Below are 26,860 nucleotides of genomic sequence, written 5' to 3' on the forward strand. Positions count from 1 at the left end.
ATCGAAATTCACACCAGCCACACCTAAAGCAGCCGAGTGTTGACCAGGGGCGCTCCGCTATTTACTCCCATGAGCAGAGCAACGAGCCCAAACAAATCCTCGACAGCTTCTCACCGACAAACCATGTGAAGCCAAGATGGCGAATTCATCCAACACTGCTGAAACATTTCAAGACGCTCTTGATCCGTTCATAAAGCCTCGGGAGCAAGTCAACTACATCCGACGGGTCTTGGCTCTTCACCTTGGGTCCTGCTCCCATGATGGCCCAATCAAGCAGCCTGTGTCCCTGACAGATACAGCACACGATGTGAACCTCGACCCCGACTCTAAGGGAGTATACAGAGAGTACATTGAGGCCCTCAAGGCCAATGTGGAAGCACGCCGGAAATATGACGACATTGCTCAAACCAATGTTTCCCGACCATCCTCATCACAAGAAACACCCTCCAACGGCAGCGATTTACTAGAGGAACGAGTTGCACTCTTAAAACTTCAGACGAAACAAGAGCGGCTTTTAGCAGTCCAGAATCACCTCGATCTGCTCATGCAGAAACCCGCTGCTGCCCCCGAATATCTTGACCCTGAAGACATGTTTCATGAGGCAGCCAGTCTCCCCAGAGTACCCAAGGAAGTTGTGAATGGGCTGGTTGCGCAGCAAAGCACGAAGAAGCCGGATCTGACGGAACAAGTTGCCCAACTGGAGAAAACGGTTCTGAGGGCAAAGCTGCTCTTACGGCGGGAGGAGCAGCTCCTCCGCGAAACGAGGACGAATGCTCAAAACATACCGGATGTCATCAGTAATGGCACAAGGCTGCATGCTCTAAACACGACTCGCAATGAACTCATTTCCTGGATCGAGACTGAGCTTGGAAAGGCATCGACGGATGAAGACGGTGATGAGGACGCCGGGGGTAGCGCCGGAGGTCATGATCGAGCAACTTCAGATCAGGCTTCGATAAACGCCCAACTCGATGCCATCAAGGACAAATACGCCAAGTATCTCGCTGCTAGGCGATCCCTTCTCTCCACGGTTGCCGAGCGATCTGATTCATCTGCGGCACCTGTCCTCGCACCCCCCGAGGCCAAGCAGCAAGTGGGTGATGCTGATCCTGTGCCGAGCACCTATCTCCTCACGCCATACATCGAATCTCTGCTCTCTCTTTCTAGGAAGCAAAAGGCCATGATCACGCAAAAAGCCCATATAAATGCGACACTGAGCAAGGAAGTTAAGGATTCCTGTCAGTTGCTTGGCCATCTTGCCGAGGAGAGCCAACTACTCCCGGCCCATGCCGTGGCACCCACCTCTCGAAGGAGGTCAGGCTTGGGAGAAGTCCTAACCTCTACCGAGCGACCTGGATTCACCGGCAAAGTCCAGCCCTGGGTTCTCGCAGCGGACTCAGCCAAGATTGCAACCCTTGAAAATGTGGCGGAACAAGTTGAAAGCGGACAACTTGCATTGGAGGCTTCTATGCAGACTCTGCAAGAGGTTGATCACCTCTTGGGCCAGGGCGAGGTGGAACAGGATGAGGAGCCTCAAGCTGACACCACGGAGGATGACTTTTGGCTGGCAGGCTCCAAGACTCCAAGCAAGGCCAGAAAACATACCGAGAAAAAGAAGGATTCGGAACAGTCAAGGGATGCATGGTCTGGACTGCACGGCAATTTGGGTCTTATTGGCCAAGAGGACACAGCGTAGAATCATGCTTTAAAGTACAAGATTTAATATTTTGGTGGTATATGACCAGCTCAAACGCCAACACCATATCTACCCCCAACTCCATTCCTCATCCGAGACGCTGTGTGCTTATTTTCCCGCCATGATAGCCGACACCCTCATGGCCAAATCAAGGATAGATAGGTGCTCATCAGCTCCGTCTACTAACCGTTTATCCACTTCAGAGAAGATCAGGACGATCTTGTTCTTCTGGGGATCCGGGATGGTTTCATCGTATGTAAGGGCTTGGTACAACTAGAAGGGCCGTTAGAAATGTCTTGTCAGGCAGCCAAACAACTTACCTGGCCAACAACTTGTCCTGCGCTCCAGCCATCTGCAACCATGTCTTCAACGACTTTGGAGACGTTCTGATATGAGGGTCCTGAGCTCTTTGGGCGTATCGCTTGAACCAGGTCTTCAATGGTGCTCTCGGGAATGACACCGGCAATGTCCTCAACGATCTTAACGGTCACTGCCTTCTTATCCACATCCATAGTGTCAGCACCATCGGCGTCCTTCTCCGGGGCACCGGCGCCCACGAGTCTAGCAGCACTCTGCAGGAAGGTAATAGCCTTTCGAAGATCTCCCTCGCTGCACTTGATCAGTGTGTCGACGGCGCCGTCCTCCAGCGGAACGCCCTCCTTCTCTGCAATCTCCTCGAGCCTCTTCTTTGCATTACTCTGGTCGAGACTTTTGAATCGAAATTTGCTGCATCGACTAGCAAGCGGGTCGATGATACGAGTGACATAGTTGCAAATCAAGCAGAAACGGGTGATCTTGCTGTATGTCTCCATAGTTCTTCGTAGTGCGCTCTGCGCATCCTGTGTCATGGAGTCGGCCTCGTCGAGGATAATGATCTTGAAAGGGGGGCAGGGATATTTGTCCTTGTATCCAGGGCTCGGGTTGGTCAATTGCGTGCGGGCGAAATTCTTGACCTTTTCTCGGACAATTGAGATGCCACGCTCGTCGGAGGCGTTGAGTTCGAGGACGCGGGACTTGATCATTTCGGGGCCGTACAGTTCCTTTGCCAGCGCGAGGACAGTCGAGGTTTTACCTGTACCGGGGGGGCCGTAGAAGAGCATGTGTGGGAGCTAAGAGGTTGTCAGGGCCTGGATCGATTCGACCAGGTGTGAGGACGAACATTGGAGGATTGCAGAGTCCTTTGGAGAACATCGACGGTGTGATCTTGAGCAGTGACATCGCTGAGGGTCTTCGGTCGGCTGCAAGTCTGTCAGTCTTGATGCTAGCAACGTAGAATGGGAAGTGCAGACTATTTCTCAACCCAAGGTTGGGTTCGGGGATTGGTGGACTTGTCCTGCTTCTGGTCGGCATTCGCATTGGCAGCGGCAGCCGCCTTCCTGGCTTTGAGGTCGAAAAAGCTCGCCATGTTGGCGCAAATGATCGGCGTACTGTGAGCACAGGTGAGGCTTCGCAGCTTGTGCAGGAGATTTCGGTGTCGAGGTTATAGGTGGTGATAGCTTGGTTTGTTGAATCGTGTTGGAGTGAGCTTGGAGAAAATCAATTTACGCGTTAGGAGACGCGCAGCGCGTTCTGCAGCACCTTGGGAAGCTGCCATGGAGACAGGCCCAGAGTCGGAGCTTTTGGCCCCACTGAGTTCCATGGTTGCCTACCCCTACATAGGTACCTAGGGTACTCCCGTCCGTCATACGGACTTCTCGGTAAGCAAATAGTCAGGTATGATAGAATGGGTAATTGAGCACGTCTGGATATACCAACGTGCATGGTATCTATGCATTACTACTTGCTCTTTCTTGACCAGTCATATTCTGCTTGCTGTGAGGCTGATCATAAACATGGCAAATCCTGGTTGGATGTTCAAGTTGGTCATGGTATCATGCCCACAAGCGCTGCCATTCACAGTGGATTCTGTGTGCTGGCTAGTTTGATGCGTGTACAAGTCCATGGGTGCTTGCACATTTTTACACTTTTATCAGCAACCGGGTGCCCTCATCGTGTGCCCGTGGACCTTGTCCATTAATGTTGTCTGCTTCCGTGAACCGTACAGAGAAGAGGAGGCATGTGAGGCTAATGCACAAAGATCGCAGGTTGCTGCGCCCGACCTTCTGGTTTCCAACTTAAATCCCCCATAATAATCATAAACCAGCCAAGAGTCTCGCAATCGCCCGAAAAGTGCCAGTATTACCACCCAAAACTCTTGCATGGATCATGGCAACTTGCATGCGAGTGTTGGCTGATGGACGCACGTAGCCGCCCAGTCAGTGACTCCTACCCTATGTGCTTGGCAAGACTGATGTATACCTACCATACCAACTCTTCGCTAACAGTCATTTCAGGTGTTTGCGTGTGATAAAAGGAGAAACAGAGATGAATTACATTTGTTTGCCATACCCTGCATTCATGGCTTTATTCACGCTCGAATAGACTTTATCCTCCTCCCCTGCCCGTCGTCTCTTTGAAGTCTGTTGCCTGCCCTATAAATGGTTAGGCCCAAGCCAGCAATCAACCTTGCCCGGTCCATCCCCGCCATTAGCCTGACCCTTGCCCCCGCCAGCAGCTGAAGTCAAGTGCGAGTGACTGCCCACCTCCACTCCTGCCGTGCTCGGCTTAAACAATCACTCTCCCACCTTGCACCTCACCTCACGATTACAACTTCAAGTTGACCATCGAAAGCCCTCAACTTTATCGTGGCCTGTCCATGTGCGTCGCGCTCTGCAGACGGAGCATTTTCGCAACATCTTTCATCTGATCTGCATCCCACGAGACGCCATGGACCAGTCTATCATTCGCATCTCCAAGGTTACTTGCCCCGCACTCGCCTTCACCATCCCGTCCCTTGTCTCGTCTTTGCGCCGTGAGCTCTCTGGGTGCTAACCATCACGTATAGGAGCTCAGCGACATCCAGAAGAGTTCCGACTTGTGTATGTACACCCATCAAGGTTCTGCATTCATTATCTAACGTCACCGCGACCGACTGTAGCACTCGCCGTGGCATGTCGCGACATTGATGTTCGCAATGTCAAGGCTCTCATCATGGGCCCTCACGAGACCCCGTACGAGTTTGGCCTTTTCGAGGTTGGTCGCCAACGATTCACAAACATGCCTGAGTTAGAAGTAGCTAAATGAGATATGTAGTTCGCTATCCGATTCCACAAAGGTTGGGCTTCCCTCTTCACACTGATACTCTCTCTCACCTCTATTTGTAGATTACCCTTCCAAGTCCCCCACCGTGCACTGCGTCACTACGAACGGTGGGCGCTGTCGATTTAACCCCAACATCTACTCTAGTGGCAAAGTCTGCCTGTAAGTTATTGCTCCTCTGGCTGGTGACGTTCGAGCTGACCGTCATAGTTCTATCCTAGGGTAATCGACAACACCTCACCACCCCGAGCGACGACTGACATAAAGCGTAGGACGTGGCGTGGAGAGCGCGGAGAGGAGTGGTCGTCAGCCCAAGGACTGGAATCCATCCTACTCTCCATTCAGAGTCTCCTGTCCTCGAACCCATACGAAAACGAGCCAGGCTTCGAGGATGCCAACGATGAATCAGACAAGAAGGCGCAGAAGGAATACGTCCAAAAGGTTTGCTTCTGTGTCTAGTTGCGCGATCTTATCACCTAATAATTGCTAGATCCGCCACGAAACGTTGCGAATTTCGGTCATCCAACGCCTCGAAGGTTACCTCGGGTTGACTGCCCACGGCCCCCCACACGTTGGAGAAGAACTCAGCGACGGGGATCTCGACGATGACGATATCGACGAGTCTAGTGTGCCATTTGAACCATTCAAAGATCTCTGCAAGCGTCGATTCTTGTGGTATTTCGAGTCGTACTTGGCGGCGGTTCAAAAGGGCAAGTCTGAAACCAGGGATGGCCAGGTGTTCGCTCGGATGCCTTTCGAGTCGCCTGGGAGCAACAGTATGGATGGAAAATTCAACTACACCGAACTTGAACGCCGTCTACATACAATCAAGGCCGCCATTGACGCAGAACCCCATAAATGGGCCGAGGAAGGCCTGGCTTCCAAGGCACGAGAGACCACTGTGGCTGTCAACCTTCAGCACCAGTTTGAACAGGTCGTCGAGGCGTTCAAAAGGGGAGACATGCCCCATAACGTGTTCCTTGAGAATGACAACCCCTTTGTATGGGTGATTACCTATTTCGGGCGCCCAATGACCAATCTTGACGGCGGTCTGTTCAGAATCAAGATGAACTTCAGCCCTCGGTTCCCCGAAGAGCAACCTCGAGTCAAGTTTGAGACCAAGATTTTCCACCATCACATTGCGTCAGACGGTACAGCGTGCTATACGCCCAACCCGCTCAAGAGAGAGGATGTGAGATCTCATATTGAGGCCATCTTTTCCTTCCTCGAAGACGACGAGCCAGCCTACGACCCACGCAAGATCGTCAACCCCGAGGCGAGCAAGATGTACTGGGGAGCAGGGGCCGACGACAAAAAGAAGTACAACCGACGGCTTCGTCGGTCAGTCCAGCAGAGCATGGAGTAAGTTGGCAGTGCCTTCATATCTACTGCGCAGGAATGTGGCTAACTCTTTGCCACAGGGACTTTCCAGAGTGATGTGCAAATGATCTTTGCTGGGATTGCTCTGGGGGTTTACTTTGGGAATTCAGGAGAGGCGTATGAGGCGAATAAGGGAGACATCTTCCGGATTTCACATGGCGTTTAGGTCTGTGACGATACACAAGGGAACTCGGCGTGGTTGGAATTCGGACTCCTTCTTTCAATTATGGATGGTTAGCCTGAAGTGAACCGGTCATTTAGGCTTCACGGTGTGGATGGGGGAGGTTGACCTGCCAGGAGCAGGGTCATGAGAGCATTCACTATTCTTCATACCAGTTGGCTTGTAGTGATGTGAAGATTTGATATCACATTTGGGACTCACGGAACTTCTCGAAGGGCCGAGGAGGCATCCTACAGTAGAGAAAGAAAAAACCATTGCAAGGGGCTATATTGCTAATACCCTCTGAAGCGCCATCCCGTCTAATCATCAACGCCGATATAACAGATGCAACAACCTGGAACCCATTCCTGAAACATCGCTCAAACAAGACAGACAGAACTTGGTCATCATCCTCTTTGTAGTCATGATCGTGTCATCATCGCTCATCATCTCTTCGACTTGGACTTTTTGCTCAGCCGTTCCTGCGTGGGGGCAAAAGGCGCAGCGACACCTGCATATCTCTCCTGCTTCCCCTCTCCCTTGAACTCGTACATGCCGTTGGTGCCCACGACGGCCGGTGTTCCCTGGCTCGGGCGCGCAACTTGCTCGTTGTGCAGCTTGTCGAGAGAGTCGCCCACGACGGCGTATTGCGACCAGTTGATGGGTGGGCAACGGACCACGTTCTGCGGTTGAGGGAGGTTCGCCCATGCCCGCGGCTCAGAGGCGATGCGCTGCTTGGAGGGTCCCTCGCCCGCATTGTCTTGTTTCTGATCCGCAGTGTCATGCCCATCGTCATCCTCGTCGTCGCTGTCATCATTGGCTGGCGCATTGATCTTTCCCGCTATGAGATCCTTTACAAAGGCCTCAGGGTCTTGAACAGCCTCGTCCTTTGCGCGGTTCAGGGCCTGGATGTCGGCGGTGGCCCGCTGTCGCTGGATTTGAAGGATCGATATGGCAGACTTGAGCGCGATGACATCCGGGTTGGAGTCGAATGCGATCGGTACGGGCGCGGGCGGCGGGACTCCCGTCTGGTCGGGCTGCGAGTGCGTGAGACTCGGGCGACCGCCGGCGCCGGCGGCTGCAGTAGCCCCGGAGAGCTGCGCGGAAGCCAGTGTTGGAGTGAGGGGAGAGACGGGTGGCCTGTTGGGCGAGGGAGGCCTGTCGTTTGGGAGGTTGTCGGTGGAAATTGTCAAGGCGGGCATGATGGAGGTGCGCGGGGAGATGGGTCAGGCTGGTAGGACGGATGTTTGCACGGGCCTGCACGTCGGAGGCGGAGAGGCAGGCCGAGCTCGGAAAGAGGTGACGGTGGCGGCAGCGGTGGGTGAGGAACCCGAAAGGGAGAGGCGTGCAGGACGCGACGACGGGAACAAGCAAGGGAGGGAGGGATAAGAAGAGAGACAGGGAAAAAAGGAATGTTGCACCAGGCTAGAGGACACTTGGGATGGATGCGATATGTCTCAAGAAGGCAAGCAACCACACTCGCAGCGGGAGCTTTGGCGGGGTCGGAAGGCTAGCAGACGGCTCGAGGCGGAGACTAGAGGGATCGAGTGCAACGCTTGGCCACAGCGGGAGCTTATTTCCAGGTTCAGGTTCAGGTCGAGTCTAGTGAGGGTTGGGCCGGTCAAGGAGAAGAGGGTTCATCAATGAGCGCGCATGAGGAGAGGTCGAAAAAGCATCAGGCATCATGAGGCTTTGACGACTCAGGCGGGGTGAAGTCGGAGGGAAAGTGGGCCAAGGTGGTATCGCCTGACCCCACACGCGGCGATCGGATAAGATCTTGCGCCAGTTCCGATCAAGAGAGAGCACGGGCCATCTTGCGTTTTGACGCACAAGCACCGACACACAGACAGCCATACCCCAATCCACCAGGCACAAGCACGAGCAAATGTCTTGTGAGCCTCTGAAGGCTGGGTTGGGGGTGTAGGACCCATACTGTCACAATGACGAAGCCACCAGAATGAGACACCCTTCGCCTTTTGTGTACTGGATGTACGGAGTCTGCGCACCTCCTATTCTATGTCCTCGTCACAATGAGAGTTTGCACCGGCGTCTGTCCCGTCATCACACGGCCGCACGCAAGGGGTAATGGTCCGCGGAGGTGAGCTATCAGGAACACAACGGCTTTGTTATCTTTCTTGTCATCGAGCAATGCTCCTGAGGTCCCGGCATGGTGGTTGACGTTGTCAACGGCTTGTCGATCTTGGGATCGTCATCGAGCCGATGGACCTTCTCGAATGTCTACCCGAGTCATTATGCCACAATTTCGACGTCGATCCCGGCAACCCGTCGATCACAGGCAACTTGAGCCTCACCGTACCAACCTGTTGGAAAGGGATAATATCCCTCGGTTTCAGATCCTGCGCCCAGAAAAGCTTGTGCGCTTGTCTGGCTTGGTGTTGCAGCGCCTTGTCTGTGACCACCCACACTCGCTGCATTAGCGGCTGTGCGCCGCACTAGACTACTCGGCTTTCGAAGGGAGCTATGGCTGCTCTGAACAATATTTTCTGGGAAATGAGTCAGCTGTCACCAAGGACATGGTCAATCCATCACTTTTTTCTCTTCTCGTCAAGAAGTTCATCTTGTGATGGGCTGTAATGTCCTGTTTCTCAGTCTATACTCCGTAGCAATCGAGTGGCCTAGATCTGGCCCGAGCCTAGGCGTAGTCGTGAGCCAACGAGAACCAGGGGCGCTGGAAATAGACGGCAAGCCAGCCCTGCGGTGGGAGTCTAGGACCCATCGTCGGTGACGGGACATTGGCGGGCTGTTTTGCGTTCTTGCAGTAATGACCCCAGTCTTGCATCCAACTGGTTTATCGTGGCGGCTATCTGCATGGGAGTATAGTAAGACAATGGGAATCTTGCTTTTGCCCATGGCTGCAGTCTAGATTGCTTTTTCCGATGCTGAACCCGCATTAGACTCGATACTGCAATGCCGAGGCCCTTGTAGAACACCAGGCCTTGGGGCTTCCCTCCTGAGAGCTCCTCGTTTTGTTCCATCTCATCTGTGCACCGTCCATCTCTACCCTTCACCGTCGATAATCTCCCATCTTAACGGCGGAGCAACTCGCCTGCTGTCCCATGTCAAACAAGGCTTGGAACCGTCATTCGAGAACACAAGAGTTCCTCAGCTGACCCGCAGGTTCCACGCGTCCGGAAAGGTCTGGATTCAAGACGGATCCCCACGTCTCCATGACAAATTTGGGCCCTGGACGGCCTTTGCAAGGGAGTCGTAGACTAGGAGATTTTCGACAGCCCGGCTACCAGGGCACAATAGTGGACTATCAAACCTGTCGCTGGCTGGATCGCCGCTAGACCGGGACGGTATAGCTCCTGGGAGGGTCGCTCAAACGTTGATGCCATGATGTCGTAAAGGCCTGCATTGATGATCCCGTTTTCCTCAGTGGTGGCCCTTCTTAGCTCAGCCTGGGGCAACATCTCGCTGGACGAGGCGCCTGACACTTGACTGTCGACTGACCGCGGCCGTAATATGGGGGTTGATTCAGCTCCAGGCATCTTGGCACCGTTGACACGAGACTAGACGTCAGTAGCTCGATTGGCTGTGCGCAAAACTGCGAGAGCAGAGATGTGGCACATGCGCTAACGGCAGCTCCGGCAAATGACGGGCCAGGATTCACAAGAAGCATCTGGCATCCCGGCGGTCCAAGGCGGGTTTTGCCCAGGCACTCTGGCCAGGAGAGATTGAGTTGCTGGACGCACCGTCGACGCCACCTACCGAGACGTCCATTCTCAGCTGTGAAGAGACGAAGCCACAGGAACCCACCGTTGCACCGTTCCGCCCTCCACTGCAGCTCGACAGGGCAGCTCAAGGAAAGGCCTCGACTTGTTGTCCCTTGTTGGTGTCCCCAGGCCCAATTACAGACCCATCCACACTTGCCGGATTGCCCACCTGGGCCACCAGCAGATGCCAGCTCTCAAGTGTGAAGCCAAGATGTGGGTAATGATGCAAGTCGACCCGCGAGGGTGTGGAGGATTGTGATTTGTGAAGGTGGGTGTGAAGATGACGCCGGGGGCTTTGAAGGAGGGTGAGGCGGGAGCAGGTTCATGGTTGGTATAACGGGGCAGGTACGCGACTCCCATTCCCTCCTTCCAAGTTCCTCCCCCAGTCCCTCGGCTCCTTCCTTCAAGGCTCCCCCCCTCTGCCTTCATTTATTGTCCTCTTCTTCCCAGCCTCATCTTCTTCTCTTGACAGCCGTTTCATTCGCATCCTCACTAACCTCACAATTCTTTTCGCTAACGAAGCGCCTCACTTCTGCTTCCTTCTTCCATTTCTCCGCCAAGTTTCCGCCGTCTTTCTAGTCGCAGCCAAAGTGTCTGCCACTTACACCGTACACGACTCGTGCACCTCGCTCACCTTTCCACTACTGTTCTAAAGGCCAAGGCCTAACGAATCGACGTTCCACTGCTAGGGACTTGACATCGGTTCCTGCATTTGTCAAGACCTGGAATCTGCCCTCCCTTCCGGTCTTTGGCTATACTTGTTCCCTTCTACTCCGGCCTTGCAATTCAAGCAGATATCTTCGGTCTGTTTCCGCTTCTGTTGGGAGCAAACATTTTCACCTTTCCTTGGATGAAGGATTATGCCTGCCTCGGATACACCTATTGATATCAATTATCCGCCCATTCATATTCCTTCCCAACCACCAGCATCCAGCAAACCAGTGCCCGTGCGGAATTTCTCATATCCTACCTCTCTTGGACTACCTCGTCGTGTCCTGATATCTCATACCCAAGACCCAGAGGAGATACCACCCCACTGGCAAACCCAGACCTCGGCCCCATCCAGTTCGCACGACGTTCAAGTAACTGCACTGCCCTCAAAGACCTCGCCTCTACCATACGTCGGTTAGAACCAGACAAAGAGACGTCGAAAGAGTATTATCTTTGGCCGTTTCGCGCTTTCGGACCCATTCGAGACTTCACCAGTTGTTCAGGACGGAGACTGGACAAGAGCGAGTGCAGAGACGGCGCGCCCAGCCACCTCTCCGTACATCTTCAACAGCACAACCGACACCACCGGTTCTTCGAAATCACCACGGACAACTCTCGTCCGGCACAAAAATACACGATCTCTGGATGCGAAAGTCCTAATTTCTCAGTCCTTTCGCGATCCGAATTCAGCACACAAGTACACGAGAGAGACGGACATCGATTGGAGTCCTTTCTCAAGCAATTATCAGACGACATCCGCATCAATCGACCTTGGAGAGCTTCATCCAATAACACCAACAATCCCAGCCATGGCCATCCCAGGAGGTTCATCGCCCGATACTTTTACCAGCTCAGGCACATCAATCCTCACATCACGTCCCTCGCATTCCGACTATGAGCCTTCTGTCAGTGGGGATGAGAGACTGCGCAGCTCTCTACAATCCTCAGATAAGCACAAGTCCAAGTCAGGGAAGCCAAGGTGGTTTACTCAAGTCAAGGACTGGCTTTCTGTGAGTGAGCCGTCCGCGCAGGCCATGAAGGAGCAGAAGAGGAACACGTACAAGCGACATGGCATTGATATGAACGACCCTCAGGCAGCAGCCAAATTGCATTTGCCAATTGGAAAGATCCCCGAGAACGCCATCACTTCTACGAGCGGCCCAAGCCCAGAAAAGGCACTGAAGCGAGCACAGCAGCAGCAACAACAGTCGAGACAGTCTTACTCGGGGCTTAGCCAAGCGTCGCACTCGATGTCGAGCAGTATCTGTTCGGTCCCGGGTGCCAAGGAATTCAATCCAGTCGCACCATGGGACACTTGAATGCCACTTATGATCTACACCTAATGATGAATGAGGACCTGGAAGGAGCATTTTTTACCTTGATTTATTTCCTATGTCAGGAACACAGCCCGGAGTCAATGGGGAAAAAGGAGTCTGGAACAATGGAGTTGGGATTTAATATACCCAACAATACCTAGCTGACTATGGAATTCACACGACGAGATACACACTGACAGCCTCTATCTCACTGCCTGTTGTTTAGTTGCGACGATAGCTAGAGAATGAATTGGCGCCATACAGTTCAGAATGGAGCAAGCCACTTGAGACATTATCTGATGAGATGGCTTGAGTCCTTGACTCGGGCTTCTGCTGTACGGTGACGAATGGCCAGTGTGGTGAGAACCCGCGTGGACAGCTCGCGCCCCTCTTCCTCTGGTCCGAGGATCAACTAGTTGGCAATCTCCTCGCGCCCATTCCATGCTAGTGCCCATTTGGACAGCGATCCTGTTGCTCTCTGATGCCAATACGGAAGAAGTCGTGATATGTCCGACTGAATCTCTTTTGTAGCTCTTTTCTCACTATCAGATTTGACCCTCGAGATCCAATGCGTGCTTATCCCATGTTGCCCGTTTCTCTCCTGGTCAGGATAGTACATAGACTCTTGTGCCTTGATAGACGCTCCAAGCTAGGGTACTTTTATAATAAGGGTATGCTCGACTTTGGGCTGGCAATAGATCGAGATGCTTTGGTCGAGGATCATGGTGTTTTAGTATAGGTTTGCCCAGTGACCCAACGTCAGGAGCTATGTTCATACTTCTTCAACACCCCGACGCTTCAATAGTTAGGAAGATACTGCTTTGAATTAGTTCTGGGTCTCTAAACTCACTAATCATTGCTTCTCATGATATTGGTACTTTGTATGGAGCGCCCTGTCTCCCGTCTGTTTCCGCGTGCTGGCTCCTATCCATATGCCGCCTATAGGAATTCAATTTCCTCACAGCTAAATTTAAAAGTCGACATTCACACTGTCATTCATCTCACTCACTCTATGGCTTCTCTCGATCACATTTCCTTGTCTCCCCCTTGCTCCCCTGCGTCTATATACCTTCCCATGACGTTCAAATTCAACAAGCGTCATTGGTCTAGGGGTTAGGATTCAACTCTTCCACTGAGATAAGTTGAGGCTCGGATTCGAATTCCGGATGACGCATTGCGACTTTTCTTTTGCTTGACGGTAAGCAAAGTGTCTTTTTTTGCTCGCATCGTGCTTCTTGTATTGTCCTTTTTGGCTTTTTCTGGTGTAGCATCACTCAAGTGGCAGGCTTCATTGGTCCATGGCAGCGACGGTTGTTCGATCACGTGCGTTGTAGTTCGTGGTAGTATCTGTACACCAACTACCTAGCCAGGTGAGCAAGAATGGAGATAGCCAAGGGCGCAGCCGTTGAAATAAGGTGTCGCGGGATTCCTGCTTGTGAGGAATGTGAGTGATGATGCTGAATGCATGTCATTGGAGCTTGCGTAGGCGGGGTGGTGATTGTGTGAGAGTCATGTCGAATTGGAGAATGAGAGGGAGATCAATGGCAAATACCGACTGTAGTCTCATGGCGGAATGAGGAAAAGATTATTTTCTTCCTCTTCACGTTGTACGACTCTTCAATTTGATGTTTAAGTAATCAAGCAAGCAAGCTACCTATTCTATGTGATCTAGAATGCCGGTTTCAGCCTTGGACTGCTGAAGTACCGTACCGACAACCTTACAAGAGCTCGACGCTAACAGCAGGCTAGAGCATCTGGATCACACACAGCACGTCATCGAAAGCCCTCCATCGTCAACTTCACGCAATCCAGCCCTTCTGCGGCTCTGTCAAGATTGCGCCGATGCTCATGGGGTTACGAAACCATTCACACAGGAGCTCTAGCTCAGCCCAAGCTCCCGAACCCGGAGGCTTGCGTCCGCCCGCTAGTGTTCCCACCGAGCGCCGCCGGCATCATTGATTGGTGACACGGCGAGCTGAGTTGGCTGGTAATGACGTATTCTACTTTTGGCATCGTTGATGGTGGCCTTGGTATATAGACTCTGGGGAGGAACAGGGTGAAGCTGGGATCCAAGGGGATTTTCTGGGTGCTTGCATATAATTGTACGACTACCAAGACAGTTTGATCGCTTCACTACAGAGACTGGTTCTTACGCACATTGGAGCAGGCGAAGCATCTATTCGCAGGTTGAACTACGCCCACGATGCCTATCTTTGCTAAGAGAGATTCGAGCGAGGATGGCGAGGATGGCAGGCACACGAATGGTGCCAATGGTGCCAATGGCGTCGAGCGCGAGGACGGAGAGCACTCAGCGCCAGATGAGCACACGCGACTCCTCCCCAACCGCGTCAACTCTGGCCAAGGCCTGCTTGCCCCCGACGATCCAGCAGTGACCCCATACAACCTATGGAGCATCCGAGTCTTGCGATATCTCTCAATCCTCTTCACCCTGATCACCCTGGTGTGGTGGATCTTGCTGCTCGTGTCTACTTTTGCGACGCCGCCTGGCATACAGACTCGAGGCAGCGTGTGGTTTGCCTTTGGATACACCACCTGGACCCTTGCCAACTTGATCTTCACCCTCCTCTTCTTCGAGGTGCCATCCAAATCTGTTAGGATACTGGCTATCTTCATGTCGGTACGTTTACGAACTACAGGGTTTCTACACGCTATTGAACAGATCTAACCCGAAACACAGGCCATCTTGTTTCTCGACATGGTTCTTATCCTGTCCGTACAAAAGACCCGATACGAAGAGAGGTGGGTCGGTGTCGTCAGCGTCATCTGGGCTCTTCTCACGAGCCTTTGGACACTTTTGACAGACCGCATGGTGGAATGGGGCAAGGCAGAAGAGGAGGAGCGATTGACCGGCCGGGCCGAGACACGACGAACCCTCTTCGAATGGTCCGGGGTGATGGTCTCAACCATTGCCTATGCCATCATGTCGGTGGCGGTCTTCCTCATCACTCTCACTATTATTCTCCGGGCACTCGACGCGGGCGTGGCGCCTCCAGGAAAGCTGTACTGGGTTGACAATAACAAGTATCGCATCCATGTGTACTGTCACGGGAACAAGACCGACACCAAGGGCAATGACCTGCCCACGGTCCTGTTTGAGGGCGGCGAGCGACCCGTCGAGTATGAGTTCTGGGACTTTGCCGAGAACGCCCTCAAGAACGGGTCCATTTCTCGATACTGCTTCACAGATCGTCCTGGCTACGGCTGGTCAGACAGCGCACCCTCGCCGTCGTCGGCAGGTTTCATAGTCGATACCCTCAGCGAGGCTTTGATCGGCGCAGGAGAGAGAGGCCCATGGGTTCTGGCCAGTGCGGGTATTGGATCGATTTATTCCCGAGTATTCTCGTCGCGCAACGGAGACCACGTCAAGGGTCTACTTCTCATAGATCCGCTCCACGAGGACCTTCTCGGTGAAGTGGGATCGCCTGGCTGGGGATTCTTGCTCTGGCTTCGGGGTGTCATCTCGCCGCTTGGTCTCGACCGACTGTCAGGTGCCATTTTCCGAGGACGAACGAGCCGAGACCGAGTATATGGGCGATCCGCCCAGCAGGGAGGCAAGCTGATCTTTGCAAAGCTGCAGGAGAGCCTCGTGGCGGGTTCATTCACACGACGTGATGCCCGGACCAGCCGCCAGATCCAAGACAAGGACACGCCGCTGGTGGTGATTAGCTCTGGAGTGCATATCAAGCGAAGTCACACGTGGGAGAAGAAGCAGCGAGACCTGACCAAGCTGACGGACAAGTTGAAGAACTGGGACATTGTCGATGGAGCGCCCCACGAAGTTTGGCGGACTCTTGATGGCCGGGACAAGATTGAGAAGCGGCTGAAGGAGCTGGTGCATGGTTGAAAGTTGAAACAGAGCCGCGGGAGCATCTCGCACGTGAGTTGAGTTTCAAGATCTGGTCAGCTCCTCCCGCAGCAACTTCGGATACACCCGAGATGTTACCAAAAGGATGTTATTGGCCGGGATTGAGCATCGACGATGCTTATAAGACGGGTACACGAGACGAAATGGACGGGCTCGGCATTCTCAGGGGTTGTTGGGTTTTGGACAAGCCATCCATCAGCAGCAGGACAGGACAGGGCAGGGCAGGGCCTCCCCTCCAGTACGACGGGGACGGGAAGAGTGTGGGGACCTTGATTTCCCGTTTGCGCGTGTGTGCATGATTTGTTTCTCTTGGCTTTACTGGCGCGTCTTCTAAAATGACGTCGAATGATTGGGGGGGGGTGAGAGAGAATATTTGTGTGCTATAGGCTTGCTGCTGCGTTATAGCATTGTAATTGTAATTCATGCTGCTGGCGAGAACCAAGCAAGGGCCGTCCGTGACTATCCCAGAGCCCGGAAGCCACCACATTCCGGGAGTTTGACTGATTTGGTTGATGAGCCGGAATGTTGCTGTTCTTGTGTAATAAAGACGTGCAATCATTCATCATTAGCAGCTGCTCATATCCGTCCGTGGCCCAATCCATGGACGAGAGATTGCAGGGGACAAGAGTCAAGAAAGGTTCCAAGTAGACCAAGTCAGCGATGCAACATAAATTACGACAGGTAAGGTGGCACAAAAACCACAGCACGCTCCCACCCGTCGACATAAATATTCGCTGCTCACCAGTGCGCACTCAATGGCCCGTGACATGTTTTATTTTGACTGCTCTCATCCCTCTCATGCGCCGTCTTTTTAGTAGACACATGCCTTGACCCTGTTGCAGCTTAAAACCCCCCTAGGCTCCTGCACACGTGATGAGATCTTCATTGCAATTTCAAGAAGGGCAAGGTTATGTGCGGTACCAGGGCGACTCTGACGGGGGCTGTTCTGGTTTTTTTTTTTCTCTCTCTCAAGGAGCCAAAGCGGACCTCGTCTGAAGGCGGCCGATCCATTGGACGTGTTCCATGTCTGACAGGTCCGAGGGAAACCTGGGGACTGGAACTGACCTCACCAACCCATGATGAATGGTGAGAAACCTGCGAGTGTCAGGTAAGCCGGGGGGCTCTGCCCAGGGTCCGTCATGGGTAACTCTTGGGAGCAGCACTGTAGCAGTGGTAGTGCGCCCCCAGCTTTGACCACGGATGGCTGATGCGGTCGTCTGCGGTCCAGGTCCAGAGGCTCAGGCAGACTTCAGGCTCAGGCTCAAACGCCTCAAGACCCATCCATGCGATGGAGACATTCCCACTGCTGCAGTAATGCCTTGCCTGGGTCCTGTCGGGTCGGGTCTCGAAGGGGAATAGGCGGGCTGAGAGGATGACTCTGGGGCTCCATCTCAGTGACATTGGATGCCACAATATGCTGACGGCAGTCCTAGACATCTGGCGCCCTACTCAGCCTGAACAAACAAGTAGAGGAGAGGAGAGGGCAGACTCGAAGGCAAAATGGCGGGCTGCTATCCCATCTGATCGGTCCAATCCCAAAAGTATTCTTTATTGTGATTGCCTACTAATAATACCCGCCCTGGCAGGCAGTGCTGACGGCGACCTGCACCTGAAGGAAGCGACTTTCGAAACCTCCACCGTTTATTTTTATTTTAGTATCGCTACCTCGACGTGGCTCCCCGTGGCCGGCCTGGAAATTACAGTGTCCAACGCCCCTAACGCCTAAACACGCACAGGGTCCGGCCCGTCAGCAGCAGCAACCTAACCTCCATCCATTCGCATTGCGTTAGATGGTCCGCCTCTCACCAAGTCAGCTCTTGCAGGAGCCAGAAAAAATTGCGCTATCAAGTTCTGCGTATGCCTCGTCTCTCTGGGTACCAATCTACCTCCAGTATCTATCTGCCTTGTTGCCCGGCTTCCATCGTAAAATCATCTATACTGGGCTACCCAGTGTAGGTGGGACTCCTGCTGCTATCCGATCACCCAGGAAAGTACCTCTACCTCGACTCCCCTGGGGCCATCTCTTACCTAGCTCCCTGATCTGGCGGCGCAGAACCGCTAGGTAACCCCCCGCCGTTAGGTAGGTACCCAAGCACCTCGAGGTACCTGCCTTGGCCCCTAGGGAGCCCGCCCTTGGTGCTAATCCCCTATTGTTGGTGAAGGTACCCTCTAAGCGGGAGTCTCCTCCACCTGGGCTCCTCCACCACCACCACGTTCTCCCCCCCATCGTTTCCACGACTTCAGCTCCCCTACCACCAGGCGCCTCCTGCTACTCCATACCTTACTCTCCCACGACAGGCTTCGACTTTACTCCCACGCTCCTTCATCCACGCCGCCGCAGACGCGCTGCGCCGCGTCTCGTACTGCATCTTCTTCCATTGTCTCTGTTTTTCTTCGTTTCAGCCTCGCTGTTTACATGCTCCAGCCTCGCATGCTACCGGGTCCCTGCTGTCTTGTGCCGCTTCACTTCACTGCCACCGACTTGCTCCTCCCGCCGCCTCCTCCATCACCCCAGTCCGAACTGGGTGGCTTATCGTTGGGCCGTCACGCGAACACCAGCCCATACTCACTCTCACCTCTCCCTCGACCGAGACTATCTTCTGCTGCGTACCACATCACACGCCTGCCCTCGCCAATTGGCATCGATACCTTCGCCGTCGTCGCCGCTGCCGCTGCCGCCGCCCACCACTGCTGGCGCTGATGCCGACCGCTGCGAACGCCCGTCGACTTCTGTTGGACATTCGGCGCCGAGGACCCATTCGCAACTGATTGGTTTGGAGTTTGGAGGGGGGCCTGAGCATCTCGACGACGTTCCGGATTGCTTCTCATCATGGCGTCGGGTTACGACGACGCGATGCTGGGCGAACCTGGTCATGGCGACCAATCCCGCGACCATACCGGCTCCGACGTGCCTCCGCACCCCGATTCAAGCTGGCAGAATGGTGGACACCGGACGAGGACGCCCGACAGCAGCTATCGCCCTAGGCCGCCCGCCTCTGCACCGGGCACTCCTAATCCTCCTCCCCCCGGATGGGCTGAGGATCAGCCGCCCCGCAAAAGTGGTGAGCGTAACAGGTCGCGAGGGCGAGGAGGAAGATCTGCCAGCGGTCAGACGAGGACCTGCCAGGCGTGCGGTGAGCCCTTAACGGGCCAGTTTGTTCGAGCCCTCGAAGGAACCTTTCATCTCGACTGTTTCAAGTGTCAGGTGCGGCGCCCAAGGCACCCCGTATATATTCTGTGTCGATACTAACCAAGGGACAGGACTGCGGTGAGATAGTAGCATCCAAGTTCTTCCCGGCCGACGACGAGAACGGTCAGGGACAGTATCCCCTATGCGAGACGGACTACTTCCGCCGGTTGGGCCTCCTCTGTTACCAGTGCGGGGGTGCCCTGCGTGGCTCATACATCACCGCCCTAGACCGAAAGTACCATGTCGACCATTTTACCTGCTCATTATGTTCGACGATATTCGGCGCTCAGGATAGTTACTACGAGCACGATGGGAATGTTTACTGCCATTATCACTATTCGACACAGTTTGCGCAGCGCTGCAATGGCTGCCAGACAGCCATCCTGAAGCAGTTTGTCGAGATCTTCAGGAACGGCCAGAACCAGCATTGGCACCCCGAGTGCTACATGATTCACAAGTTTTGGAACGTGCGCCTGGCGCAGCCCACAGATTCACCGCCCGCTCTCCAGAGTTCGGATGACCGTGCGGGCAGAGACCTCATTCGCGAGGAGGAGGAACGCATGGAGGAGAAGGTCTTCCGGATATGGAGTGTACTCTCGACCTTTGAGGAATCATCGGCCGCTTGTATATCCGACATGCTCCTCCACGTTAGCAACGGCGCTTATGTCGACGGGGTTTTGGTCGCGAAGCGCTTCATATGGCACGTCGAGATCCTGTTCCAATCGGCGGACCGACTCGACGCGACAATGGTGGGCCTGAATGAGAAAGGTAAAGACAAGACCCTGCATGTGCCCGAGACGATGTGCGCCAGTCTAACTTTGGTCAGGTATGTCTTACGGCCGAGAAGCCAAGCTTTTATGTAAGAAGATTGTGTCCTTCTTCTCCCTGCTGTCAAAGACACAAGACAGCGGTGGCCACAAGCTGGGCGTCACACAGGAGCTGCTGTCCCTCGTCACTGGTCTCGCCCACTACCTCAAACTCCTCATCCGGATTTGCCTCCAAGGGGCGCTGCGCCTCGAGCGCGAAGCCAATGCCTCCACCGGTCTATACCAGTTCCTCGACGACCTGAGCGACCTAGACGCCGTCAAGAATGACAATGGCCAGCTGCAAGTGAACGCGGACGGTTCGCGACTATCATCGCACGACTCGGATCACTGCACCCTCTGCCATAGATCTGTCGAGGACGAGTGTGCCAAGAACGCCGACATGAGGTGGCATCTGACCTGCGTCAAGTGTACAAGGTGTGGACGTGAGCTCGGCCGTGCCTTGCAGGAAGCCCGTTACAACGCCTTCGACCGCAAGATTTACTGCACAAACTGTGTTGGCCCCAACGCCGAAGCAGCAATGAAGTTTGAGCATATCTCCAAGCTGCAGCAATACGTATTCCTTCTCCGGGTTGCTCTGGCTCGCCTGCTGGATATTCTAAGAGCCAATGGAACCCTTCCGCGCTCCGGCGAAGACCCCAACAGTAACGGTTATGGCGCAGCTGGTGGCCATGACAACGATGCAAGGCCTCGTGCTGATTCTCGGTCACGCGGCCCAGGTGATAACAAGGACAGTCATCGTGAGTCGTCTTATGAGAACACTCTGAATGATGTACGCAGACTCCGGAGTACGCGATTAGATCGTCACTTGTCATCTAGTGTACGACAAGCCCGAACCTCTCGTGTAATGGATCCCGACGGTCGGGCACCACGCCCCGGCTCAGCTGGAGACGGTGGGCAAGGCCATGGCCCCCAAGGTTCTACCGATCTCATGTTTGGGCAGAATGACGGCATCACCCTCGATGACATTCCGAGGATAGTAGCTGTCGAGCAGTCCCGAGAACAGCAGCAAAGGACTCCGCAGCCCTTCTCTGATCGCTCTCTTGACGCGCCAGGCGGCTCAGGCCATCAGCGAACGCAGTCGGCCGATCGTGAGCGAGAATTCCGTGGTGATGCCTTCCCTGAGCGAATCGGCCGCAAGTTCTTCTCGGAGCTTTCTGGCCTCGAATACTTCAACGTCCGCCACCTCGCCGTCCTCACCATGCAGCCCATGATTGAGCAAGAGTTCACACTCGATGAGCTTCTAAGCTTCATCGAGTCGCGTAAGCAGGCGACCTTCTGGAAGAATCTTGGGAAGGCATTCAAGAACGACAAGAACAAGAGCATCAAGAAGAAGGGCGTGTTTGGTGTGCCGCTCGAGATCATCATCGAGAGAGACGGTGCAGAGTCAACAGACGGTGTCGGACCCGGCACACTTCGGATCCCAGCCGTCATCGACGACATCGTGTCATCGATGCGCAAGATGGATCTCTCAGTCGAGGGTGTGTTCCGAAAGAACGGCAACATCAAGAAGCAGCAAGGTCTGGTAGAGAAGATCAACACCGAAGGTTGCGACGTGGTAAACTTTATGGAACAGCCCGTCATCCAGCTCGCGGCCCTTCTCAAGCGTTACCTGCGAGATCTGCCGGATCCCCTGATGACGCACAAGCTGTACAGGCTATGGATCAGCGCAGCCAAGATCTCGGACGCAGAGAAGAGGAAGCAGTGTCTACACCTCACATGCTGCCTTCTCCCCAAGAGTCACCGAGACAGTCTCGAGATTCTCTTCAGCTTCCTTAAGTGGGCAGGGTCCTTCCACCAGCTGGACGAGGAGGTTGGTTCCAAGATGGACATCAGGAACCTTGCGACAGTTATTGCACCCAACATCCTTACGAACCCATCCAGAGCACCCGCCCTGGATAGCGAGGCTATTTATGTTATTGATGCTGTAGAAATGATGATTACGCATATCGAGGAGATGTGCCAGGTAAGATGCCTTGGTTGTTCAGCTTAGTGCAGCGTTTTCTGACATTGATATAGGTTCCCGATGAGATCCTTGGCCTCCTCAACGACCCCTACATCTTCAGCAACAGCGGAGAGATCACAACCAAGGAGATTCTCAAGCGGTTCCAAGATCGGCGGGGGCAGATCTCGATCACTGATGTCAACGAGGTCTACAACCGTCAAGACAACTCTACAAGACCACCAGCCCGGCGAGTAGAGACGGACCCAGCCCTGTGGCAGGGCGAGGCCAGTGTTCGGCCCATGCAAGATCCTCCTATGCCCTATGCCAACAACGGTCCCGGCACGCCTCCGACGCGCTGGAGGGGTCGGAACGATCTAGCCAACCCTTCACCGTACGGTGCCAACCAGTTCAACCAGTCGGACAGCCAGCTCGATAACGCCGAGCACAGCAGGCGACGGGAGTGGCGCAACTCGGGTCTCGCTCGGCAAGGCAGCGGGCTCGGTGTGTCGGGCAACTCATGATACTTTCCAACGATATCCTTCACCTTCTGGGCCAGGCAATGCCCAGTCCTAAGCTTCATTTCGTTTCCCTACTCAGTTCAGGAGGCATGATTTGGGAGCAGAGTCATTTGCATAGTCGACGGCGTTCCTCTTCGCTTCCCCCTCCGCCTGTTATTATCAATCACCCCCTTGAAAAAAGGAAAAAGCAGATCGCCAACAAGCCCTTAACCCTGTTCCCGCACGACACGATGGACCTGGTAGTTTCTCGGCTTTTGTCTCCTCACAAGACAGTGGATGTTTGTCCCCCTGTCTTGTTCACTTCCCACTTACTGCTCTATGCCGTTCCTTTGCTCCTCCTATCACCAAGGTGACATGCAAGAGCTTGGTTCTTTGTTAACCCTTTTTCGATTCTCGACTAAGTTCTTATTCTTTTTTTTGGGGGGGGGGCCCGGAGGTTGATGCCTTTTTCATGAAACCAAAAAAGGGTCAAAAGGTGGTGTTGTCATCTTTTTTTTCTTGTCTTCTTTCTTCTATACCTGCGTTGGATGGAGTAACCATGTGAACGGGTTGATTCCCTGGTGAGACACGGAAGCAGAGCGATGAGGATGCACAGAACATTCCTCTCGCGGGTGCGTGGATGATGGGTCAGATGTGAGGATGCAACATGTTGGCTTCATTCTGGGATCAGAAGGGGTTTTTGGTCACGGATGGAACATGGCATGGATGGATGGCAGAGAGATAGGAACAATAGAATCTGTTCCGATTGGGTATTCACGACTTGACAATCGAGTACCAGCTGGTTCCTTTGCGCTTATTGCTGTATGGGTGTTTATGATCCTTTGTGAAATGGTGTGTGCGTCAAAGATCGAAGCGTCTTTGTTATATTAAACCTCGGCTTGTGTGGATATAAGAGCCAGGTATGTACATTCATGGTTGGATATGGATTTTTTCCCCTCGATCCCTTTTCATTAGAGCCCTCCTCTTACTCGTTTGCTCATTCCAAGCTTGGCCCTGATTATAAATCATGCCTTGGCAGCAGCAGCCTGCTGTCTGTCCTGCTCAGCGAACCACTCCACACCACGGTTGATGCCCTCCTGCAGTGTCCACAGGGGCTTGTAGCGTAGGACACGCTTGGCTTTGGTGATGTTGTAGTAGCGGGTCATGGAGCTCATAATGATGGCCTTGCGGGTGAGAGTCGGGGTCTTGCCCAGGATGCTGCCAAACACCTCGCTGATGAAGCCGAGACCAATGCCCAACTCGCGCGGCAGGGTCCAGGTGCCCTCCTTTCCCTTATCATGGCCGGCGGCGTGCCAGATGGCGCGGGCAAAGTCCCAGAAGTAGACGGGCTCGTCATTTGTGATGAAGAAGGCCTCGCCATCGACGCGCTCGTGGTCGAGGGGGACAGTGGGGGAGGCGGCGGTGACGAGGAGGAGCTGGGCGGCGAGGAGGTGGGAGTGGGCAACGTTGCCAACGTAGGTGAAGTCGAAAAGGTTCTCGTTGTTGCCGACCTGGACGTTGTGCTTGCCGCGCTTGTAGACGTTGAGGATGCCGGCGAGGGTCTGGACGTCGCCCTCACCAAAGATGCCGGCGGGGCGGATGGCGCAAGTGAGGAGCTTGGAGTCATCCTTGCGATTCGCCTTGAGGACGAGCTCTTCGGCAGCAGCCTATAGCGGGTATCATGTTAGTTGGGTTCCTAGCGAGGCAGGACGCGACGACGGACCTTGGTCTCGGAGTAGTACTCGGTCTGCTGATCTCCACGAATCAATGGCCACCGCTCATCTGCGTTGAGCAGATCAGAGACATTGTCGCTGATGACACTGGCAGAGCTGGTATAGACAAGAGCCTTGACGCCTGCCTTTTCGCAGGCATCAACCACAGATTGTGTTCCGTCGACATTGACCTTTTTGAAGATGTCGTTTCCGATCTTGGGGTTGTTGCCGACGGGGGACGCCGTGTGGATGACGACGTCGGGCTTGAGCTCCTCAATCAGAGACAGCAGGCGCTCGGGGTCGGTGATGTCGCACTCGCGGTACTCGGCGGCGGGATTGCGGTTGCGCTCGCACCGCAGGTCGACGCCGAAGACGGCGGTGGTGGTCCACGACTCAATGGCCTGGTTGACGATGTGGTGGCCAAGGAAGCCGTTGCCGCCGATGACGACGACGCGGCCGAGGGGGCCTCTAGACTTGGACTCTGTAGATTCCGACATGGCTGAGAATAGACGGAGGAGGCGTGGGAGGGGAATTGGAGAGGGACGAAGAATCGAGCCAAGTGTCTCGGAGGAGAGCGAGCACTTGATGGATGGATCCTGGGGTGGTAGTACTAATCTGTCGTCGATAGTGGATACGTACCTTTTTTGGTGGTTGAGCAGGGGTCCTGGTGTGGCTGGTTGAGTGACCCTACGCTAATGGCACTGACCATTAGGCTGTTGTGTGGCTTGACCTATAGCGGGCCTGCCACCCGTCAACCCGCTGGAGATGGAAGGTGCCAGGGGCTCTGGCCTTGCCTTTACTTGCATGCATACCTACCTAGGTAGGTAGCTTGAATCTTCAGCGGCGTCTACCTACTTCAGAGCGTGAATCTCGTGCGTCACGGGACCTCACTCCTCCACTATTCATCAACCGTCTTCTCCATGTTTGCCTAGGGATTATAGACCTCAGGCTCTTCTCTAGTCTCTCAGGACTTGGATCTTTTGTTGCCTGCTGCCCTTCTATATCCTTACATGACTGGCGACTGGCTCGTGCTTCCGGTTCCTCTGTCTTGGAACGACGTGGATAACAACATATAACTGGCAACCCACCTGAACCACGCCTCTTTCTTCTTCTTTTTCCAGGCTCGCGCATCCATCGCCATGCTTTTCTGCCTCCAGCACTCGAATCATGGCCAGCAGCAGCAGCGCGGAAGACACCGAGATCCTCGTCCACATCACCGCACCCAGCCGCGCAGCCGATGATGTCGTCTACCGCCAGCTCGCACGGGCATATCTCGCCTTCCAGCCGCAAACACGGACGGCGCTTCCGTCAACGGAGTCGTGGGTGAATGCGCAAGCGCGCGTTACACAGCAGGAGCAGCCCCAGGCTCCCGCAATGCCGTTACCCAGCGAGGGCATAGCTGCCGCATCGTTTGGGCAATCCTTTGAGATCGGGTCCCAGGATTTGAGCTTTGAAGGTGCTTTGGATAATCGCTCATCACCTTGCATACGGTACACGGCGCCAGCTGAGAAAGGGGTCATCATGTCGTCTCAGGGGACTGGAAGTGGTTCTCTCAAGTCCTGGTACGCACCACCCAGTCAAATTAGTGACTCGTACCCCATGCCAGATACCGGGCTGCTGAGCGTTTCGCCTTCCCGTGTGCTACAGCGTTATATTGGTCGGGCTGGGTCGCCACAGGCCTCGCCGACGCCTCCATCTCCGACTACTCGGAAAAATCTCCCTCTCCCGTCAGGCTCAGATAAGGTTGACGTGCCGTCCTCTTTGCCGATCCCTTCGCAAGACGAACCGTTACCATTTGAGCAGCCCAGATATCTAAAGCGCAATACTATAATTCCAAGGACACCGCAAGTGCCAAAGGCAGCTGAGGCGCCAGGGGCTTCAGACAACACTGAGAATGCGCTTCTTGGGGATTTGGGCCCTGACATCACCCACATATCAAGCAGCATGGTCAGTTCTCGGTCGCCAGTTGCATCACCCCGTGCTGGCTCAGAACCTCCGCCAGCCAAACGACCCAGGGTGAACCACCCACAGCATGGCGATCTAGTCCGAAGCTCGAGCGACACAGTACCGACGCTGTTAGCCAGGGGGTCTCAGGTGGAACAGCTCAGCAACAGCCTCGAGATACGGCCGCCCTCTCCTCCCGTTGGGGTAGATGATGTGGACCCTTCCGATCTGATCTCAGCGAAGCTCGCCAAACTAGCCCGAGATTTGTCGTCTCGATATCGTCCAGACCCCAAACGGGCTGTAGACCCCTTCGAACGGGGATACTGGCTGCTTGACTGCACAGACTGGAGTGCTGAGATCCGTTTCGAGACATGGGGGTTTCTGAGCAATTACCTGCGTAGTGGTCTAGCAGGCTGGGGTACATGGTGCCGTCGAGACAAGAGCCATGACTGGATTCGCCTGTATTGTTGGGGGCACGTTGCGAAGCACACATATCTTCTCCTATACTTGGCTAGTGGGAGGCAGCTCAAGACGACGGGGGCGAGCTGGTATGGCGCAGACGGGCAACTGGCCATCGAGGTTCCGCCATACGAGAAGCTGGCCTGATTATGAAAACCTGCGGCGGTGAACTGAGGTTTGTGGAATGGCCACGCCTAGGAAACATACGGCTTGTTTAGTCTGGGAATGCTTTCAACATGAGAAGCGAGGCGTTGGTTGGCTTTGG

General features: G+C 54.3%; 9 protein-coding genes across 9 annotated transcripts; 6 read left to right on the forward strand and 3 right to left on the reverse strand.

The window, feature by feature from the left end:
• Positions 1-136: 136 nt before the first annotated feature.
• NCS54_00064600 (Hypothetical protein) lies at positions 137-1,696 on the forward strand (the record flags this gene model as incomplete). Its single annotated transcript, XM_053146292.1, has 1 exon — positions 137-1,696. One exon carries the CDS (start codon positions 137-139, stop codon positions 1,694-1,696), a length of 1,560 nt encoding a protein of 519 aa, XP_053002267.1.
• A 108-nt stretch (positions 1,697-1,804) lies between these two features.
• NCS54_00064700 (Replication factor C subunit 2) lies at positions 1,805-3,101 on the reverse strand (the record flags this gene model as incomplete). The annotated part of the gene is made up of 4 exons (XM_053146293.1): positions 1,805-1,969; positions 2,017-2,805; positions 2,856-2,934; positions 2,986-3,101. 4 exons carry the CDS (start codon positions 3,099-3,101, stop codon positions 1,805-1,807), a joined length of 1,149 nt encoding a protein of 382 aa, XP_053002268.1.
• Positions 3,102-4,462: 1,361 nt separating this feature from the next.
• NCS54_00064800 (Hypothetical protein) lies at positions 4,463-6,271 on the forward strand (the record flags this gene model as incomplete). The annotated part of the gene is made up of 9 exons (XM_053146294.1): positions 4,463-4,492; positions 4,581-4,614; positions 4,674-4,768; positions 4,829-4,850; positions 4,900-4,996; positions 5,045-5,056; positions 5,107-5,275; positions 5,325-6,196; positions 6,256-6,271. The coding sequence occupies 9 exons, from the start codon at positions 4,463-4,465 to the stop codon at positions 6,269-6,271; spliced, it is 1,347 nt and encodes a 448-aa protein (XP_053002269.1).
• A 549-nt stretch (positions 6,272-6,820) lies between these two features.
• On the reverse strand, positions 6,821-7,576 carry NCS54_00064900 (Hypothetical protein; the record flags this gene model as incomplete). The annotated part of the gene is made up of 1 exon (XM_053146295.1): positions 6,821-7,576. The coding sequence occupies one exon, from the start codon at positions 7,574-7,576 to the stop codon at positions 6,821-6,823; it is 756 nt and encodes a 251-aa protein (XP_053002270.1).
• Positions 7,577-11,439: 3,863 nt separating this feature from the next.
• On the forward strand, positions 11,440-12,141 carry NCS54_00065000 (Hypothetical protein; the record flags this gene model as incomplete). The annotated part of the gene is made up of 1 exon (XM_053146296.1): positions 11,440-12,141. The coding sequence occupies exon 1, from the start codon at positions 11,632-11,634 to the stop codon at positions 12,139-12,141; it is 510 nt and encodes a 169-aa protein (XP_053002271.1). The 5' UTR covers positions 11,440-11,631.
• A 2,200-nt stretch (positions 12,142-14,341) lies between these two features.
• Positions 14,342-16,003, forward strand: NCS54_00065100 (Hypothetical protein; the record flags this gene model as incomplete). Its single annotated transcript, XM_053146297.1, has 2 exons — positions 14,342-14,776; positions 14,837-16,003. The coding sequence occupies 2 exons, from the start codon at positions 14,342-14,344 to the stop codon at positions 16,001-16,003; spliced, it is 1,602 nt and encodes a 533-aa protein (XP_053002272.1).
• Positions 16,004-18,854: 2,851 nt separating this feature from the next.
• On the forward strand, positions 18,855-22,504 carry NCS54_00065200 (Hypothetical protein; the record flags this gene model as incomplete). The annotated part of the gene is made up of 4 exons (XM_053146298.1): positions 18,855-19,229; positions 19,286-19,982; positions 20,041-22,004; positions 22,058-22,504. 4 exons carry the CDS (start codon positions 18,855-18,857, stop codon positions 22,502-22,504), a joined length of 3,483 nt encoding a protein of 1,160 aa, XP_053002273.1.
• Positions 22,505-23,505: 1,001 nt separating this feature from the next.
• Positions 23,506-24,689, reverse strand: NCS54_00065300 (Hypothetical protein; the record flags this gene model as incomplete). The annotated part of the gene is made up of 2 exons (XM_053146299.1): positions 23,506-24,147; positions 24,204-24,689. 2 exons carry the CDS (start codon positions 24,687-24,689, stop codon positions 23,506-23,508), a joined length of 1,128 nt encoding a protein of 375 aa, XP_053002274.1.
• Positions 24,690-25,359: 670 nt separating this feature from the next.
• On the forward strand, positions 25,360-26,742 carry NCS54_00065400 (Hypothetical protein; the record flags this gene model as incomplete). The annotated part of the gene is made up of 1 exon (XM_053146300.1): positions 25,360-26,742. The coding sequence occupies one exon, from the start codon at positions 25,360-25,362 to the stop codon at positions 26,740-26,742; it is 1,383 nt and encodes a 460-aa protein (XP_053002275.1).
• Between the last annotated feature and the right edge of the window lie 118 nt (positions 26,743-26,860).

The sequence above is a fragment of the Fusarium falciforme genome, chromosome 1 (assembly GCF_026873545.1).
Source record: "Fusarium falciforme chromosome 1, complete sequence".
Taxonomy (NCBI): Eukaryota; Fungi; Ascomycota; class Sordariomycetes; order Hypocreales; family Nectriaceae; genus Fusarium; species Fusarium falciforme.